General features: G+C 41.6%; 8 protein-coding genes across 8 annotated transcripts; all 8 read right to left on the reverse strand.

Annotated features, from left to right (window-relative positions):
* Positions 1 to 378: 378 nt before the first annotated feature.
* LSM04_008046 (Protein kinase domain) lies at positions 379 to 5097 on the reverse strand (the record flags this gene model as incomplete). The annotated part of the gene is made up of 1 exon (XM_067334837.1): positions 379 to 5097. One exon carries the CDS (start codon positions 5095 to 5097, stop codon positions 379 to 381), a length of 4719 nt encoding a protein of 1572 aa, XP_067189236.1.
* Positions 5098 to 5513: 416 nt separating this feature from the next.
* On the reverse strand, positions 5514 to 5828 carry LSM04_006626 (Phosphatidylinositol-4-phosphate 5-kinase; the record flags this gene model as incomplete). Its single annotated transcript, XM_067334838.1, has 1 exon — positions 5514 to 5828. One exon carries the CDS (start codon positions 5826 to 5828, stop codon positions 5514 to 5516), a length of 315 nt encoding a protein of 104 aa, XP_067189224.1.
* A 408-nt stretch (positions 5829 to 6236) lies between these two features.
* LSM04_000985 (uncharacterized protein) lies at positions 6237 to 6653 on the reverse strand (the record flags this gene model as incomplete). Its single annotated transcript, XM_067334839.1, has 1 exon — positions 6237 to 6653. The coding sequence occupies one exon, from the start codon at positions 6651 to 6653 to the stop codon at positions 6237 to 6239; it is 417 nt and encodes a 138-aa protein (XP_067189162.1).
* A 160-nt stretch (positions 6654 to 6813) lies between these two features.
* On the reverse strand, positions 6814 to 8268 carry LSM04_009674 (uncharacterized protein; the record flags this gene model as incomplete). Its single annotated transcript, XM_067334840.1, has 1 exon — positions 6814 to 8268. One exon carries the CDS (start codon positions 8266 to 8268, stop codon positions 6814 to 6816), a length of 1455 nt encoding a protein of 484 aa, XP_067189250.1.
* Positions 8269 to 10059: 1791 nt separating this feature from the next.
* On the reverse strand, positions 10060 to 11745 carry LSM04_004002 (uncharacterized protein; the record flags this gene model as incomplete). The annotated part of the gene is made up of 1 exon (XM_067334841.1): positions 10060 to 11745. One exon carries the CDS (start codon positions 11743 to 11745, stop codon positions 10060 to 10062), a length of 1686 nt encoding a protein of 561 aa, XP_067189197.1.
* Positions 11746 to 12079: 334 nt separating this feature from the next.
* On the reverse strand, positions 12080 to 12979 carry LSM04_009135 (uncharacterized protein; the record flags this gene model as incomplete). Its single annotated transcript, XM_067334842.1, has 1 exon — positions 12080 to 12979. The coding sequence occupies one exon, from the start codon at positions 12977 to 12979 to the stop codon at positions 12080 to 12082; it is 900 nt and encodes a 299-aa protein (XP_067189245.1).
* Positions 12980 to 13461: 482 nt separating this feature from the next.
* LSM04_003439 (Semialdehyde dehydrogenase) lies at positions 13462 to 15306 on the reverse strand (the record flags this gene model as incomplete). Its single annotated transcript, XM_067334845.1, has 1 exon — positions 13462 to 15306. The coding sequence occupies one exon, from the start codon at positions 15304 to 15306 to the stop codon at positions 13462 to 13464; it is 1845 nt and encodes a 614-aa protein (XP_067189189.1).
* A 2239-nt stretch (positions 15307 to 17545) lies between these two features.
* LSM04_009454 (2-oxoacid dehydrogenase acyltransferase) lies at positions 17546 to 18961 on the reverse strand (the record flags this gene model as incomplete). Its single annotated transcript, XM_067334846.1, has 1 exon — positions 17546 to 18961. The coding sequence occupies one exon, from the start codon at positions 18959 to 18961 to the stop codon at positions 17546 to 17548; it is 1416 nt and encodes a 471-aa protein (XP_067189248.1).
* Between the last annotated feature and the right edge of the window lie 446 nt (positions 18962 to 19407).

Consider the following 19407-nt stretch of genomic DNA (forward strand, 5'->3'; position numbering starts at 1 on the left):
TTTACTTCTTTATTTATTTGTTTACTTGTTGCTTTCTTTCTTCGTTTTCTTCTAATTTCCTATTAAACCTTTTTTCACCTCTTTGTTTGTGCGTATACTACTCCAGAGAATAACCCCAAGGAAATATTAAATGAGAACCACAAAGAAGAGACACATACAATAAATAATAACAGTAATATTAACATTAATAACAACACTTATAGTAGTAGTAGTAGTAGTAGTAGTAGTAGCAATAATAATAATAATAATAATAATAATAATAATAATAATAATAATAATAATAATAATAATAAAAGCAAAAAGAAATAAAATGATACCGAAGACCACAGAGGAAAAATACCAAAGATCATTCGTTACATGTTCCACTGATTTAGATATTTACCTCTGTATTTGTAAGATTATATCATCCCACGCTTGTCTAGCTGCAGAAGCACTAGGTCGTTCAGCAGGTTTCAGTGCAAGAAGTTGCGATACAAACTCAGTGACACCTCGACCCATTCCATCGAGAAGTTCTCTTTGATGTTTTTGCAATACCTCACGATTGATATCTTCACCAGTCTGAAGATTAGCTGCGAGTGAGAGGAGACGACCAAGACTAGCACCACCAAAGAGCATTTCTCCCGTTAGAAGTTCATATAATAAACACCCACAGGACCACATATCCGCCGCTAATCCTATAGTAATATTATCACAATCCTCTTCACTTGCACTCACACACACGGTGGAATGAACACCTTCCGTATCACATCTTCTCCCTCTCTGGGTTACGGTGTTTGTTAAGGCAAGCATCTCCGGTGCCTGTACAGCCTCTGTTCCTTTTGTAGGACCCCACACTATATCACTTCCATGCATAGATCCCATATCTTCTCCAATAACCTCACATACACCAAAGTCACAAAGTCGAATGGCAGTGGGAATCATAATTTCTTTCTTCTTAACCTCCTGCTTTTTCGCTTCTCCCACATTGGAATCTAGAGTCTGAAATATATCTTGAACTTGATAGTGCTCAATAAGGATGTTGTCTGCTTTGAGGTCATTATGACGAATGTGTTTGGAGTGCATAACCTCCATCGCCTCCAGCAATTGTGCAAAGAGAGGACCACATAAAGAGAGAATACTGCCATCAAATGTAACCATTGTACAGTTTTCCTCCTGTTCCTTCATTTCCAGAGTAGAAGAAATATCATTAAGACTCTTAATAAGAGGAAAACCACTTTTTGTCAAACGCCACGAACGAAGGGAACCTCCTTTGTATAGGGGCATAGCAATCACATAGTGAGAATCTGTGCATCCGCAAAACAGTATTTCACATATGCGAGAGTGTCCTTGTAGACGCCTTAAGGATGTTGCCTCTGTATGGCAACTCAGCAGTGTACGAGAATCATCTGTACTACATCGTGTCATAGGCAACAATTTTAAGGCAACAAATGATGTGTTATTTGCCAAAGTTCCATGTTTACACGCTGTCTGATTGCAGCAGGTGTGTTTCGCGGAGAAGACCACGCCATATCCACCTGCGCCAATCCTTTCTGTTATATCCAATCCATCCAATATTTGCCGTTGTGGTATGAGAAATGTACGCAGTACATCCACACCTATCCAGAGAGAATTATTTGGTTGTATTTCCTTAGAAACAAGGGCATCAAAGAGTTGCAGTGAAATTTGATTGGAGGTGTTGTGTGTGAATGTTTGCATGGCGGAAAGAACTCGTACAAGCGTGGGAGTCCAGCGAGCACTGTCGCCGTGTGTTTGTTTCAATTTCCCATTTACTTTATGTTTGGTGAGTGTGAGACTCGATTGACTTATCAGCCCACCCTTGCGACCAGGAAGCAAACAACAGAGTAAAAGTAACAACTCGGCTAACTGGGCAGATTCATCCAACGATACCAGTAGCGGATGATGATCTTCGCTTGAAATTATATCTTGTGTGGGATTTGTCTTTACAAACTCTTCTTCTACTTGATGTTGTTGATGTTGTGTATGATGATGATGATGTTTCATAAGGTTTAATGGTGGGACTACCGGTATGGATGACTTATGAAGTACAGAAGATTTCGTATCATCCTGCACAGACGTTATTTCACGTTTATCAGTGAAGTACTGCGGTGGTGCCATAGCACTAAGAGCAAGTGTGGGAATAACCGGCTTGACAGAAAAAGATATTCCCTCTCCACCCACGTTGAGAGTTTCTTCTTTTTCATTTTTCTCACTTTCTTCTTCTTCTTGTTCTTCTTGTTCTCCTGGTACAGTCTGTGGCAAATCACTACTACTTCGACTTCTACTTCTGCTGCTACTCCCTAATTCATCTACAAGGAAAGAAGTGGGAGACGCCGATGTTGATGTTGGATACATCAATTGTGTTTCCACCGGTATAAATTTCTGTACTATTCCTTCACTTGTTGTGGGTGGTATATTAGAATAAGTCATGACTAGCATGCGGCTTAATAAGTTTGGAAGTGATAGACTTATAGCAGTGCGATGGGCAGCCTTCTCTACAATTGTGAGAGAACGTATTGCTGACAATAATCCCCGCACATAGTGATGATGATGATGATAATTTGAGGAATAGGGTTGGGAAACCATTTGTAGAAAACGTAAATATAAAAGACGTGTGTATGTGACTGCATAATGTCCAGACAATAACCCAAAAGGTGATTGAAAGGGAAAATTTCCCGGTTTATCAGAGAGTGATCTTGCCACAACTGTAATAATATCTGCCGCCATACTCTGTAACTCCATAATATACACCCCATGAGGAATATCGGGTTGCATGGATAACAATTGCATACAAAGTCCATCATGACCCTGCAAAAAAAAAGCTGCAGGATGTTCATTATAGTGATTCACCAAACTATTAGAAATATACTTTACAGTATCGCTACGACAGGCATATGTACTCAGTAGGAGTGTGTGTTGTAAGATTCTTTTGCACTCTTGTAGATCATCAATTATTTCCTGTGGCCACCATGTGGATTGAGTAGATGGATACTGGTGGTCTAATAAAGAGGATTCCTCTCTATTTAGTACTCTTTTCATCACTGAGAGATAGTACGATTTGAGAAACTCACGTAGTTGCGCCTGTGCGCACAATACAGGAGTATTAGTATTAGAGATAGATTCATTATCGGCTATTAACATACAAAGACTATTTTGTAGGATTGGTGCAGTATAGGAACAAGTTAATCGTAGTAGAGAGTCCCATAATTCAATGAAGCCATGGATACACATATCCTTTTTGAGGCGATTCTCACCAGATTCAGTTAAAGTATCATTGCTTCTTAAAGAACCTGAGACTAAGGTCATCATTGCATGAATCATGGCGTTAAAAGTCTCTCCAATAATATCCATAGTGGAATATATCACCTCCTCCCCATCTTTTATCATGTGTTTCTCAATCATATATGCAAAACCAGCAAAAAGCCATGTCATTGTTTCTGAGAATGATTTCGAATGTGAAATAAAAGCGGCACGCCAAAGGGTGATAAAATAATGAAATGCACTACTTTCATGAGAAAGTACTACCAAAGAGATAAGAGCATCTGCCATCTCTGCATCATGACGAAGTAATGCCGTCACAGCTGCTGCTGCTGCCTTTTCTCCTAAACTTCTCTTTACAGGCATTTCTACACATACCGGAGCACGAGAAAGCACTTTTTGTAAAATAAGAAGACTACAGGCAGCTAACGAGCGTTGGGATTGACTATCCGAGATTGAAAAACGTCCTGTCATTATACCCATAATGCTATCACACACTTCACAGTGGTGGTGGTGGTGGTGTTTTTCCTCAACTATTGTGTGGGAAACAACATTTCTTCCCTCGTCCTGTGGCTTTAAATTCCTTATTTCCATACGAAGTGGAAGTAGTGTGTGTAGATCCTGTGCGGCGAAGAGTGTACCAATCTTTGCCGCCACACACAGTGCTTGTTGCGATGGAGATGATTCAACATTCGGGAGACGCTGCAAAGACACAAGTGGAGGAGAACTCCTCCTCCTATGCATTGTGGATAATGAAGATGTTCCAGGAGTGTCTAATAAGATATCAGCAGAATGTAAAGTATTATTATTATCATTACTACTACTACTACTACTACTACTACTACTACTACTATTCTCCACAACGCCTTGTCGTTCCTTTTCTGATCTAAAAAAAGAATGGACCATATTTGCCCCATCTACATCAATAGATTGTCCCAGCGACATGGCATACACGGATTCCCCGCCAAGTACATTCCAACCAGTATTACAGTAAAGATCTGAAGAATCCATCCGCGTGGCAACCGGTGGTGTTATTTGTGGACTGTTGTGTTTATTGCGATGCAGTAAAGAGAGAAATGCCACGGGATCGATACTATTATTATTATTATTATTATTATTATTATTATTATTATTATTATTATTATTATTATTATTATTATTATTATTATTATGTGAGACCGGTGTATCACGACAATTGACAACTTCTACTGTTTTCTCAGCTGTATAATACCGAGAAACCCAACTAGCGGCGCGAGCTACCATGTTGGTTGTAGTTGCCGCAAGTCTTTCTCCTAGTGTGGGAATTACAAAAAGACAGTGATGGAGAAGCGAACACCACCATGGATAACACTGCCAGAACAGAGATATCACTTCTCTATCCATCTTGCCCCGCATAATAACAGGTGATGATGATAATAATAATGGTGGTGGGCGAAGTAAATCCGATAATACTCGCAGAAACACGATTATAGCAGGATTATCACTAGCTGGATTAATGCCATAAACATCAGAAACTGGTAAGGAGCACAGTTCTGTGATGGAACGACTAATACAGATAGTAAGTTTCAATAACCACTTCCATGTGGAATCATTACATTTTCCCCCCGCCAGACACTTCCCAGCAGTTGTACGAATAATACGAATATATGCATGTAAGAGTGAACGACATGTGCTTTCCACCACAGATGCGTTTGAGTGTTGCTGCTCTCGGCCTTTCAGAGCATCCAAGAGAGATTGGAGTGACTTTTCCGCTTCTGTGAGATCTTCACCGCAGACGTCTTCCCGCAAAAGGGGTGAGAGTATGGAATCTATCTCAGTTTCTTTCCCCATAGGTGCACTCATTCCTCTCATATATATATTCTGTCTTTTTATTTTTACTCGTTTCCTTTTGTTATCTGACCTCTCTCTTCTGTTGTCACTGTAGATAAAGAACAGAAAAGAAGAGCAATGAAAAAAAAAAGGAATTACAGATTTAAATCAAAAGAATACATTGTTATATAAGAGTTCAAAAGTTCCATCCAAACTATCATGCACTCTAGAGAGGTATTATATATATATATATATATATATATAGAGAGAGAGAGAGAGAGGGAAAGAGTAATTTTTCACTCCTTCATTAATAAGCAATAACAGTAAAACAAATAGACGCTCAAACACAATATTGACAGTAAAACAAGAAAAACTATACCAAAACCGAAAGAAATAAAGCTAATACTAATTACAAAGGGAAAGAAAAAGAGAAGGAGAGATATCCCTTCTCATTCATCGATAATAGATCGCACAAAGTTTAAGAATCGTGATCGATAGTCAGATGGAGGCACACAGCTAACTTCCTTCATACCACGCAAAAAAATTGATTTACCGTAGTGTTCACCAACCTTCTTTAAACCATACGCCGCGAGACAATCCACAATACCGAAGTAGTAAACACATGATCCATCACAAGAACCTACTCCACCATAGAATCCATGGAATACACTATCAACAGAGTTTTTGGGTTCATCAGTTGAGATTTTTTTATGCTGATCACTAGGACCTGCGGTTGACTCACACATGCGTCGCTCCTGTTGCATTAAAAGTTCCGCAGACTCCTTTGACGATGCTGTGTCATTATCAATGATGTGAATTCCTACAAGTAAACTAAATCAAGAGTATTGGATTGTTCCAAAAACTGTGTGTCTGACTCTAACTGAAACATAAAAGCCTCTCGTACATTTTTTTGATAAATGAGGTCGTCTATTATCTGCCAAAAAAACTTTACCCTTCGCGGCTGCCCCATGCTTACGATGTTCTGCTAAAGTACTACGATGAAGAGTTGATCCTTTCAAATCATACACCACTTCAACAGGTAACTGTGCTGGTGCGAATATATTCTCCGTCACCACAAATGCACTCTTCGTACTGTGATACCATACTGCACACAAACCAGCATAACGTGGTGGAAGTGTGTGTGTGTGTGTGTGATTTTCCAGGTGTTTTAATTATGCGAGAATTATACGACGGAGTGTGCGAAACTCCGCAGGGGATACACTTTTTAACACATATCGATAATTATGACTGCTGAGCATTAAAGCTCCACTACGGCTACTACTTCGAAAGTCTCTTGGGGCACAGAAACGTCCTAACAAGAGTCGGGCCCGCAGTGCACTAATGCCAAGGGCATCTAGGAATTCACTAACATCCACACCAAATCTCTGACGAATGGTGTGGAAAAAAGCAGGGAAGTAATCTGCGAATGTAACCTGATCATTCTGTAAAATAGGAATTCGTTTGCGGAAGAAACCAGACGATACTGGAATCATTCCTTGATGAGATATAGAACTACTATCCACAGTCGAGATAGTTGGTGTTCCATTGGTGAGATCAAATGTATTTTTTCTCCGCAGAAGAGCTTCCATCCACAATTATAGCACACACAGAGGCCTCAACACCTGCGAGGAGATGTTTAATTAATACCCACTGCGCAGCCCCAAATCCCAATAATGGTGGAGGAGTACCACAGACAAATGTATCATTCGCGTGTTAATCTTTTTTCCTTGTTTCTAATCGTCCCAAGAGTCATTTATACGCCTGTAAGAATGTCACAAACGACATGGTAGCGACTCCAGAGACTTCATTAAAGCCATTTTGCACAACACCCAATATATGGTTTAATACGTCAGCAATAGTTTCATTTTCTTTTAAAGATTTAAAACGTAATCCAAGCAAAATATCTCGGGCAATCAGCTTAAAATCTGAAACCCGAACAAAGGCATTTTTGTTTTCATCTTTACCAGAAACTACACCTCCTCCAGGCTTTATACCTCCAAAGTCTCGAAAAGCAAACATCGCACGCTCTAAAAGAGTTCCTTGCAGGAGAATCCTCATACGATCCATGTATGCCATTAAACTTACCTTGCTATGACTATCATCGTCATAAGTATTATCATTATTAACATCCTCTTTCTGTTTCTGTTCCTCATGAAAAGTTATGGCCTGTAAGAGACAGGCATCACTTGAGAGTACTGAACCCAAAGCCGCCTCTAGTGTAGAGCGAAGAAAATATCCAACTCCATCTGTGTCCATTGCACAGTACTGTTGGTACAAAACATCCATGTCAAAGTATCTAAGTCCAAATATGGGAGCAACAGTTTTCTGTGGGTGCTGCGTTGTTAATACTCCCAGGAGAAACAACTCTCTTAGTCGTTGCAATGCAGAACGAACAGTAGAATTGGTTGAAGTAAAAGAAATTTCGAAAATCCAAACTTCACCTCGGGATCCCACAAGTCTCAAAGAATTGCTAGAAGGAAATGTCAACAACGCAAGAGCGTTGGGTGGTAACACCCCCAAATTTCCAGAATTCTCATCTTTTAAATCACGCCATAATAAGGCATTATTCCGTAGTTTCTTCACGGTACAAATTTCCTTCTCATTCACCATAACAATATCCACAGGCATTCGATTAGTTTCGTATTGGTTGTCCACTCCAGCAGAAGGACGCTGCATCAGAGTTCCCGTCAAACGTAGAGGAGACCCACGCAAAGGATAGATCGCATCACGTGGATAGTAAAATGGTGTGGCTATTGCATCCACCTCACCACGATTTAGGTGAAAAAGAAACATCGCAGCTCGAGCAAATCTCTCACCCTCTGATCCCATCACCTTCATTGTTATAGCCGCGCCATCGGCAAATATGTCAAGTGAGATAAACTTTCGTCCCACTGATGAAGTTTTGCCCACCTCTTCTTCATAGAGAGGATATTCACCTTGATCTATTGGGCAATCAAACGATTTACCAGGAAGAATCAAACACTCTGTACATTGAATACCCTTGATAATGTCGAGTGACACCCAGAAAAATACCTTTCCCCATGGACCATTCGTAATAACAATATGTGAACCGATCAACACCGCGTTTCTCTGCAGAGGACGGGCATCCGCATCATGATACAGCAGCACCTCCACTGAACGGCCACCTGCGGCCACATCATACGCAGTAGCAGGCACCCCACAAGACCCCCTCCATTTCTTCATCTAAAGAAAAGTAACTTCCTTTTCTGTTTCATCAGATACTTTACCCCAAAAAGAAAAAAATATATAGGACTTACTTTCACACCAATAACAAGATTAAAGAAAAAAAAACCATATAATTCCATCTAAACTGTTCTTTGCGAACGATTATATTGAAAAATCAAACAACTCCACAGGATAACAAAAACTACTAAAAATATATATATATTTTTTTTTTCACGACCACAGAAAAACCAAAAGAGATTACAACTATATTAAACCACTCAAGGAACGAGTGAAAAATAGTCAAGTACACCTTCACAAATACCCTTTTCCAATCCAAGTTATCTTTATTCATCACATGAGGTGGCAGGGGAGGGGGATGTTGCTCAGCTTTCAAGGACTCGAGAAATACTCTCATTTTGGCCCCAGTGTGTGGGGTGCCATCGGACATATGCTTGTTCTCATACACATCAGTGCGTTAGACAACAGACAGAGTGGCGTGCAGCCATGCTTCTCCCTTCACCGTTCATCGTCAAGCACACTCACGGGAAAAGCGGGACGAGCGAAGTGAAGGTGCTGACAGGCGCAGAAGGGAAAAGGCCGATATCAGCGGATGACGCTTAACAAAGCACGTTCATGTGGGATCAGCCAGAGAGGCAAAAGCCCCCCTGAAACGTTGTATTGCATGTGCATCACGACGGCCAGGCACGTGAAAACATGAGTTCTGAATAAGGAAAGGGAGAGGGGAGGGGGATGTTGCTCAGCTTTCAAGGACTCGAGAAATACTCTCATTTTGGCCCCAGTGTGTGGGGTGCCATCGGACATATGCTTGTTCTCATACACATCAGTGCGTTAGACAACAGACAGAGTGGCGTGCAGCCATGCTTCTCCCTTCACCATCCATCGTCAATCACACTCACGGGAAAAGCGGGACGAGCGAAGTGAAGGTGCTTCTAGTTATGGAGAGATGATAGTCAGTCGTTAAGTATTGCAATATAACTGTCACCATGCACGGGTATTACTCGTGCGTCGGATTATTGGTCGTTTTTTATTCATCACATGAGGTGGCAGGGGAGGGGGATGTTGCTCAGCTTTCAAGGACTCGAGAAATACTCTCATTTTGGCCCCAGTGTGTGGGGTGCCATCGGACATATGCTTGTTCTCATACACATCAGTGCGTTAGACAACAGACAGAGTGGCGTGCAGCCATGCTTCTCCCTTCACCATCCATCGTCAATCACACTCACGGGAAAAGCGGGACGAGCGAAGTGAAGGTGCTTCTAGTTATGGAGAGATGATAGTCAGTCGGGGGGATGTTGCTCAGCTTTCAAGGACTCGAGAAATACTCTCATTTTGGCCCCAGTGTGTGGGGTGCCATCGGACATATGCTTGTTCTCATACACATCAGTGCGTTAGACAACAGACAGAGTGGCGTGCAGCCATGCTTCTCCCTTAACCGTTCATCGTCAAGCACACTCACGGGAAATGAGAAATGGGTGAAGAAGAAACGGTTTTGTTTTTGATTAGTATAGTGAACTTTTCGGTGTATGTCCTGCGTTGGTGCATAGTTTCGGTTTTTTTTTTGATTTTTCTTGTTTCTGTTTTCCTTGCACGTAGAAGATAAGAAAAATGATGGAGAAAAGGTGTAATTGTTGGTTTGAGCATGTAAGATGGAGGAAGTAGAAGGTATGAAAAAAAAGGATGTATAATACACCCTAAATATGGTGGCTTGAATAGGGATGTTTGTGTTGACTGGGAAAATATCTTGGGGCTCCGTTATATTCCTTTTTCTTTTTCCGTTGGCTGGGCGGATTATTTAGTCGTCTGCACTGTTAGTGTGGGAAAAGGATTTTGTCTCGCCAAGACAATAGTTTTGTGCTCGTATGATATATATCCACGGACAAGGCCACTGGCAATCAGTTTAGCTGTCCACCAAGTCATTTGATCGTCTGTCATAACATTATCTTCATTAATGGTATCTTCTCCCCGGTTCCGTTTTTGTGCTTTCTGTGTTAATGGTGTCTCTTCCTTTTCTTTTACGGTATTCTTTCCCTCCTGCACAATATGAGCGTAGGCGGCGGTGAGTGCCGCGAGAGGAATACGACTATTATCAACACCAGGGCAGGCGCCAAGTGCGGTTTGTGTACGTGCGAGAAGTACGAGAAAACAGTACAATTTAGCCCGTAGTAAAAGAAAATACACCCCACGCCTACGGAGAAGTGTACTGAATGCTTCTACTGCGTTTGTAAAGGCGTGTGGATCCCCACGAGCGGCGGCTTTGAGCATTGGTGTAAAGACATAATCAATAAGATCATCTCGTTGTAGTATTTCCCGCGGCACTACCTTTCCGTCGGCGATACCTGCAACAGTGAGATAGAAGCGTACACGTTGTTTATTCCGCTGCTGTATATCTGTTCCCTCGCCTGGTGGGGGAAGAAGATGATATGCCTCGCGTAGGGCCTCATATGCTTCCTTAAATCGACGATCATACAACATAATGCGACCTTTATAGTAATAGAACGTTATCATCTCCGCCGTCATGTGCTGCGCTGGTCGGATAATGGATTTAGTTCCATCATTTCCAGAGCCTGCATTGCGTTCATTCTGTTCTACAGCATTAAATAGCACACGACACTGATGGGTGTTGTAGCGATGAAAGAGAATACTTAATAAACCATTACACACAGCCAGTGCCCCACGACGACGGGAGTGTTCTGGCGGCTCGTGTGGATCTGCTATTTGTAATGACTGCAACAACTTACGCCAGCTCCGCACAATCTGACCTGTGGCTTCATCAATTACAGACTCACTAGCATCCCGTGCAATACGTGGAATACGGTGGACAAAGTGTAATAACAACAGTGTGTCCCATCCAACAGTGCCAACAGTACTACCACCGCGGCGGTGTGACGGGTAGTGACTGCGGCGCATCGTGTGTACTTCCTGAAAGACCTCAAACGCATACAGAAGACCACGTACAAGTGTATCCGCATAACTCTGTGAAGTCTTATTATTATTAATATTATTATTATTATTATTGTTATTATTATTATTATTATTATTATTATTATTATTATTATTATTATTATTATTATTATTATTATCCTTTCCATTACTGTTGTTGTTGTTATTGCCATTGGATTCTGTGCGGTGGTAGTTCGCGAGTGCACCGGTGATAGCCACACGCACCATCACCTCCACGTACAATTGTCGCTCTCTCGCATCTTCTGCGTGTTCACTGCGCGATTCCCGTCGGCTGGTAAGTATCTGTTCCACCTTATCTGTAAGTCTACACTGCAGTTGTTGTAATAATGATTGAATCTGTATTACTTCCACCGCCGTCAGTGTTTCGATTGCGCCACCGTCCTCTGCACGTACAACGTAATCTGTTAATAATACACCGTTGCGTGTGGCAATCGCATCCGCCGTGTGCTGCAGCCACACGTCTACTACACGCAATTGACCCTGTGGCTCTGACTTATGACTTCCCTTCCGCATTCCCAAATGTGATCTGATAGAATATAATATATATGTATTTATAGAGAGAAAGAAAGAAAGAAATACTAAGAAGAGATGATGATGTGTTTGTGTCTTTATATATAGTTAGGGGTCCAAAGAGTGAGAACATTACTTCACCACAGGTCCCCATGTATTGAGGCCATACCACACGCAAATATATGCAACCGAGTAAGGATAGATAGACAACGAAAACAAACAGGATGAAAGGAGAAAAAAAAAGAAAAGACCACCAGCATCACAAACACCCATAACTTTTCTTTGTTTTCTCTTCTCTGACATTTTCTCTCTCTCTCTCTGCGTGTGTACTGTACGGCTATACGGCGGGTTGAATGATAACACACCAATTCTCCTTATCGTAATACGACTCTTGCACTACCGCCCCTGCCTCCTCCACCAACTGTTCCAACTCCCCACTTGCAAACAAGTGATAATAACGTTGATACACCCGCCGATCCTTATCATGCATCTCGTGCATTTCCCACGGAATGAGAACATCCGCCGCGTTATCTCTGGAGCGTTTCTTTGGTTGCTCCTTCGCCCACACACTAATAAGCACACGGCCATTGGGCTGCACGAGTCGCAGGAGTTCCCGCACCGCCGCCACTCGCCCTTCGTGTGTTGCGAAGTGATGAATTACTGCAATACTAATAGCCGCATCAAATACACCAGCGCGAAGTGCTGTGCGACGACCATCCGCCCGCAGGAGATCTGTGCGGGGTATACACGTCCTTGTTAATTGTGTACTCGTGGAGGTGGGAGTCAATGAAGTAGAAGAAGAAGATGTTTCTTTTTGTTGGGCCAATCGCAATAGTCCCTCACTGGAGTCAATTCCCACTACATAGCGATATGCCGGTTCGGTTTCCTCCACGTGATTCATGTCTCCCGGTGTGTGACTATTAGAGTTATTATTATTATTATTATTATTATTATTATTATTATTATTATTATTATTATTATCTGTAGGTGGGAGTACACGGTAATGTTGGGCACATGCAAAGTACTTTCCATTCCCACACCCAAGATCCGCCACAATCGCATACTTTGGTAGTGATTCAATAAATGCCTGTACTTTGGGCCACGCTTTATAACGAGTAGATGAAAAATGGGCGGCGATGGCATCATAAACTTTCAGTACATGTTCGCGTTCCAATACATCACCTTCAGGCAACGGCGGTGGACTTACAGTCTCATCTTCGTAGTTGCTATTCGACATTTCTTTTTCGTTTCTATTGTTAGTGTGGGGATACGCCTTAAAAAGAGAGTGATATACAATTCAAAAGAAGAAAAGAAAAAAAAGAAAATGCAAGAGAATAGGAAGAGTCACTCTATGCTCACTTTTGATACCATAACACGATACTGATGAACCAAACCTCTTCTTTTATTGTCACGTATAACATTTCGTAATGTCAACACAATCAGATCCCTTTCTTTCTCTCTCTCTCTCTCTCTCTGTATATATATATATATATACAGAGAGAGAGAGAGCTATCTATATATGTTCATTTCTGTTTCCTGAGGTGCCTACAGGAATCAATAAGAAAACAAAATGCAACAATAACATCAATAACAATAACAACAGGAGACAGATGTTCACTATAACACTCCATATCCCTCACTCATTCTTCTTTCTTCCCTGTTTTCCTCTTAATATTCATCAACACAGTGTGTGTGAGAGAGAGAGAACCATCTATCTATCTACATACTTGTTACTGTCTGTTCCTCACCTTCCTCTTCACTATCGGTGGATGTACCCATTGTACGTGTATCGCGTCTATTCAACTCTGTCTCCAACCGCTTCATTCTCACACGCACGGCTACACTGTTTCCTCCCACAATCTTCACAGACCCCACTTCATCATACCCGCGTTCGTCCTCTACCGAGCCGAGAATATCATCCACAATCACTTCAGCAAAGTACCGCACATCCAATTGGGTGAAAAAGAGACCAAACAATCTTTCCGTCAGTCGCTGATTATCACGCTGTAATAGACCGGGACGCCAGATAGTAACATGTGTGTTATTCCACACTCGCACGGCACTACGGCGCAGCAACATATCTGCCCGCTCTTGCGCAGCCGCTTCATTGTGAATCTCATCATTATTATTATTATTATCACTATGATCACTATTACCGTTATTGTTATTGTTATTAGCATGACTGGGATTCATCACCATATTATTATTTTCATTGCTGCTAGAATTCACGTGTGTGGTGAGTTTACTACGCCTGTCCTCATTCCTATTGCCATCCTCTTCACTGTCGTCATTGTGTCGATTGAAGAGTTTGAGCAAATCCACATCACACGCCCCGTGAGCGCGGAAGTATGGCAGTGGACTCCACATACTACTTCCCATCACACTCACTTGTGTGAATTGCTGCAGTGTGCCCTCACCCCCACGCTCTGGTGGTCGCAGTGTCCACGGTGGAACTGCAGACCCATTATGCGTACTACTATTACTATTAGTAGTATTAGTATGGATAGTATTGATATTATTGATATCATTCCATAAATCGCTTGTTGTGTGTAGAGCGTCGTCAGGGACACGACCACAACAGGCGGCGTATATTTCTCCCCAGTGTACACTATTTAATTTTTTGCAATGATTCTCCATTAGTATTTCCTCCTCCCATGTTGGATCTGCGTGTACCATGCAATTGAAAAGACGGACCATCTTAGCAAATGCTATTGCATACTGATGATCTACAGCATCTACTGCAGCCCGTGTAAAGAACTTTCTGGATCCCAGGCAGTTAATAGCTACATGATGACCACTAAAGACAGTTTTGTAAAATGATGTCTGCAGTAATTCATCGAGAAACGCCTTCTGCGCATCAGCACTCACAGATGGATCTCCCACTACCTTTACATACCCACTAACACCACCACCACCACTAGCAGTATTACCACTATTACTATTACTATTAGTGGTATTATTACCATTACCGCCAGTCGTGCCAGTATTATTACTATTATTATTCCCACCACCACCACTACCATTATTACTACTAATTCCATTACCCCCAGCACTGTTGTTCTTGTTCTTATTATGACTGCTGCCATTGAGGTTACCGCCCATTGTTCCATGCAAATCATTATTGTGGGAACTGGATAAACCCTTCATCATTCTGTTCTTCTGTCCATTTCTCTGCGAATCCACACTCCCCGCATCGCCTGTTCTGCTGCCCAAACGCATTCCCAGTGAATTTCGCATCTTCTTCCATGTTTGAAACCACGTTGGCACTTCACTTATCGGTTCACTCGCCCACTGTCCATCACGTAAATAAGACGCCGGTAGATGAGAGGCATCTGCTGCGATTTTATCCCAATCCACGGAAATAACTGAGAGACAACTCAACGCATCACCGGTGTGAATATGTGGAAATTCTTTTCGCCAGCGATTAACGGGGATTGGTTTGCGTGAAAGTGCCACAACACGTGCGACATCAGGATGTGAGACGAGACGCGTAACGAGTTCACTACCGGTACTTCCGGTTGCACCCGCAATAAGCACTGATAACTGTTTTCCCTTAGACGACATTTATTTCAAACTATCTCTTTTTTCTATATTTATTTATTTCCTTTTGTGTGTAATGATATTAATGTTGCTCTCTGCTCCTATTTATTATCCATATGATGATGATGTAGATGATTGTGTTTTATGTTTTTTTTTTGGTTGTTTTGCCCCATGAGCGGTGAAAGAGAGAGAGAGTCATAAAGGGATTAAAAGCGAAAAAGAAATTGATATTTAAATAATACAAGCAGCAGTCAGAGGGGAGGAGCATATAGCAGAGCAGTCCCTAACGTTAACAATATATGTGTGAACTAATCACAAATACATATATGTATATATACATATATATATATATATATATATCGCACGAGGAGAAACGGACGAAAAAAAAGACTGCGAATAAGAAAACGTATGGTCGCACACAGAATCACACTAAGAAAAAAAAGATCCACAAATAAATGCACCCTGTTTTTTTTTTTCCCCCTTTCCCCTGAGTTGAAGATATCCCAATCCCCATGATTTTCCCGGCCTCTTTCTTTCCTCCTTTCTTTTTCTTTCTATACCCACAGAAATGAGTTTTCTTTTTTTTCAATGTCCTTACACACAGACACAAACACAAACGTCTCCTATGCTTTTTAGCGCATATGTATGCTTGTGTGTACGTATGTAAAGCAAAATAATAAAATAAGAAAGAGAAAACAAGTGAAAGAACCGAAATATGAGGGGGAAAAAATACGTGAAAGGGAACGTTCTCTTCTCTATCATTTTCCCTTTTTCTCCTTACCTCCCATTAGCATCGAGATCAATTCAGGAACACCTTCTTTCGGCGTGTTTGCGCCTTAAACGGTGAAGAAAAGAGAAGACATGAAAAAAAAGAAAAAAACGTATTTGCATTCGAAGGAAAAAAGAAAAAATAAATCAACAGTAATGTGTTAATGATATACATTTTCCGTCATTGTTTTTTTCTTTCTTTCTATTTCTCTTTTTTTTAAATTATTCTCTCGTTGTTGTTGTTTTTTTGCTGTTTTATCTCTCCTAAACCCACGTATACTTGCGCGTTTTAGACGAAGCACCACTCTGGATTGCAAATATAGAGCAGAAATATCTTCGTTATCTTTTGACCCACATTCTTCACAAAAACAAAAAAAGAAATGAAGTAAATAAAAGAAAAAAAAGGATCTGCACGTGTAATTATATGAATGAAATAAAATGAAATGAGGTGAGGAGTTTTTCCTTTCTGCTAGTGTAACAACTTTCACTGGGTTTTGTTTTTTCTTTTTTTTGTGTGTTTCCTGTTTTTTTTTCTTTTCTTATTTTTAACCGTTCCTTCTTATTTTTGATGTTTGTTATTATTATTCTTCTTCAGTAGCCACCTATTACCTGGCAATAGTACACGATAGATGCCCATTGTTTTTTTTTTTGTTGTTTCCTTTGTTTGTGTCTGAGTTTCCATGGGTGGGTTAATAGAGTGAAGAGACTCCACGGCGAACAACAGCCAACAATAAGAAGAATAGCAGTAGGTTAAATAACAATAGTAATGAAAACAAATAAATAATCGAAACACAAAGCAGACGAACAAGAGAAAAGAGAAAAGAAAAAAAAACACATGTCTCAGTCAGGCTTCTCTTGCATCCTCCTTCAGCATTCATCCACGACTATTGAGGGCAGTCGCATGTCTGCGTGTCAAGGCACCTAAAAACAGAAAAAACAAACATGAACACCAAAGATATGTTCAATGCCCTTGCATACGATTAATTTACCATTTTAAATTATTTTTTCTTCTTTTCAGTAGTGAAATGTGCACGTACATCTTTCCTTCTCAATTTTATTTTCTTATTTCCCTTAAGCTATCAACTGTTGTGTATTACCATGTTCTCCCTTTATTCTACACTTTTTTTTCCCACCTCGCCTCATTCTCTCTTTCTTTATTTCCTTCTTTTCTCCTTTTTTTTTTCTTATCCTACGCTTACTAGCGGCTCCCATTCCTTTACCTAAAGAAAAAAGGAAACCCTACACATTTGCTTCTTTTGGCTCTTCCCCCTTCCATTCGTTCTTTCGTTCACTCATTCATTCATTTTGTGTGTTCCTCTCGCATTATCACACTGACATTGCCGGTCCTAGACAGCCCTGCATAGAAACACACACATACACAGATACAGACTGAGAGATAGAAAGATAGAGATATGGAGAAAAACGCACAGTATCATCAGCGTAAGCAAGTCCTCTCCTTTTCTCTCTCTTTTTCTCACTGCTCTTTTTTCTTTTCTTAGAGCATCAGTGAGAGAGGATTCTCAATAGCATCCTTGAAGTGCTTACACCACTCCGCCCCTACGGCGCCGTCAATAACGCGATGATCAAAGGAGGCATTGAACTTCATTACCATTTCCACCTCTCCACTCACTTCATACTTGCCGGTCTCCGCATTTAATGTGATCTTTGCCCGCGGCTTGGCAGATCCAACCGCAACGATGAGAGACTGCGGTGGGTTGATGATCGCCGTAAAGCCGGGAATACCACTGGCGCCGAGATTTGAGACAGACACCGTGCCGCCCATAAACTCATGTGGCTGAAGTGTGCCCTCACGTGCCTTCTTCGTAAGAACCTTCATTTCATTAGAGATATCCGCTAATCCACGCGCCTGGGCGTTCTTGATGATTGGGGTAATTAGACCTGTGGGTGTCGCAACGGCCACACTCACATCAACGGTATTGTAGCGGCGAACCACACTTCCCTGCCATGAGGAGTTCGCATCCGGCACCAACATATTAGCGCGGGCCACAGCCTTAATGATGTAGTCATTCAATGTAATCTTATACTTACCATCACCCTTGGCGTTTAACTGTTGCACCAACGCCATCATATTATCAACACAGCACTCCTCAAAGAGGTAGTAGTGCGGAATCTCCACATTCTTTGACTGTGTAAGACGCTTGGCAATTGTCGCCCGCATGTTGGTAACGGGAATATCTGTATAGTTTTCATTCACAGGAGCCGCAGGCTTTGAGGCCGCCGCTGGTGTTTGTGCTTTTGGCTTAGCAGCAGCAGTAGTTGACGTTGGTGTTGATGCTGTTGATGCTCCTGCGGGTTTGGCAGCTGCGGATCCCTTCTGTGCCGTACCTGCAGCTGCGGCAGCCTCCACATCTTTCTTCACAATGCGGCCAACACCACCGCCGGTGCCTTTAATACCTTCCAGCGATATATTTAATTCTTTTGCCGTCTTGCGGGCAAGCGGGGAGGCCCGTACACGCTCCCCACCACTGCTCGATACCGCACTTGTAGTATTAGTATTAGTATTAGTAGTCGTCGTATCGGCGGCGGCCTCCTGCTGTGTTGGAGGGGCGGAACTCCAATTCTTCACTTCATCTGAATTCACACCGTCTGCCTCATCCACGAGCAGACACACCGTATCGCCCACAGTGGCCTCTTCGCCCACTTGCACGAGGATACGTGCGAGAAATCCCTCTTCTGTGGTATTATCGTACGAGACAACGGCCTTGTCTGTTTCCACCTTACACCAAGTATCACCGTTGGCAACAGGTTCTCCAACCTTCTTCACCCACTCCGTGATCTTTCCCTTTTCCATCGTGGGAGAGAGCGCGGGCATTGGAATGGGCGTCACTGTGAGGAGGCGCAGCGATGTCATGGCACTGCTGAGCTGCTGAAACACGCGTCGGCGGAGCATCACGTATTATTGGTTTATTTGTCTGTTTGTTTTTGTTTTTGTTTTTGTTTCTTGTTTTTTTTTTTTGTGGTTACTTCTCGTTTTCCTTCTTTATTTGTTATTTTTTTCTTGTTCTTAGTTTGCCCTTTTTACAGGGAGTGTTAGTGTTTGGGGCTATTTAGTGTTTTGTGTGGTTGGATTTTGTTTTTCCTTTGCGTGTGTTAGTATGTATATATATTGTACAAGGAATGAAGAAAAACGGAAAAAGGAAAGAACCCCTTTCTCACAGTCGGGTTTCGTATCCCCTCAATCTCATAAAACTCGTTAAATGACATGAACATATCAGTTTTTTTCTTCAGTATGATGCTATAAATAACAGCACAGTGAGAATAAATAATTGAATATAAATATTCTTTTCACTTCCTATCCCCTTTTTTCCAGTCATACGTCCCCACCCCAGAATCTAC

Source organism: Trypanosoma melophagium, assembly GCF_022059095.1.
Source record: "Trypanosoma melophagium isolate St. Kilda chromosome Unknown ctg32segment0, whole genome shotgun sequence".
NCBI classification, from domain to species: Eukaryota; Euglenozoa; class Kinetoplastea; order Trypanosomatida; family Trypanosomatidae; genus Trypanosoma; species Trypanosoma melophagium.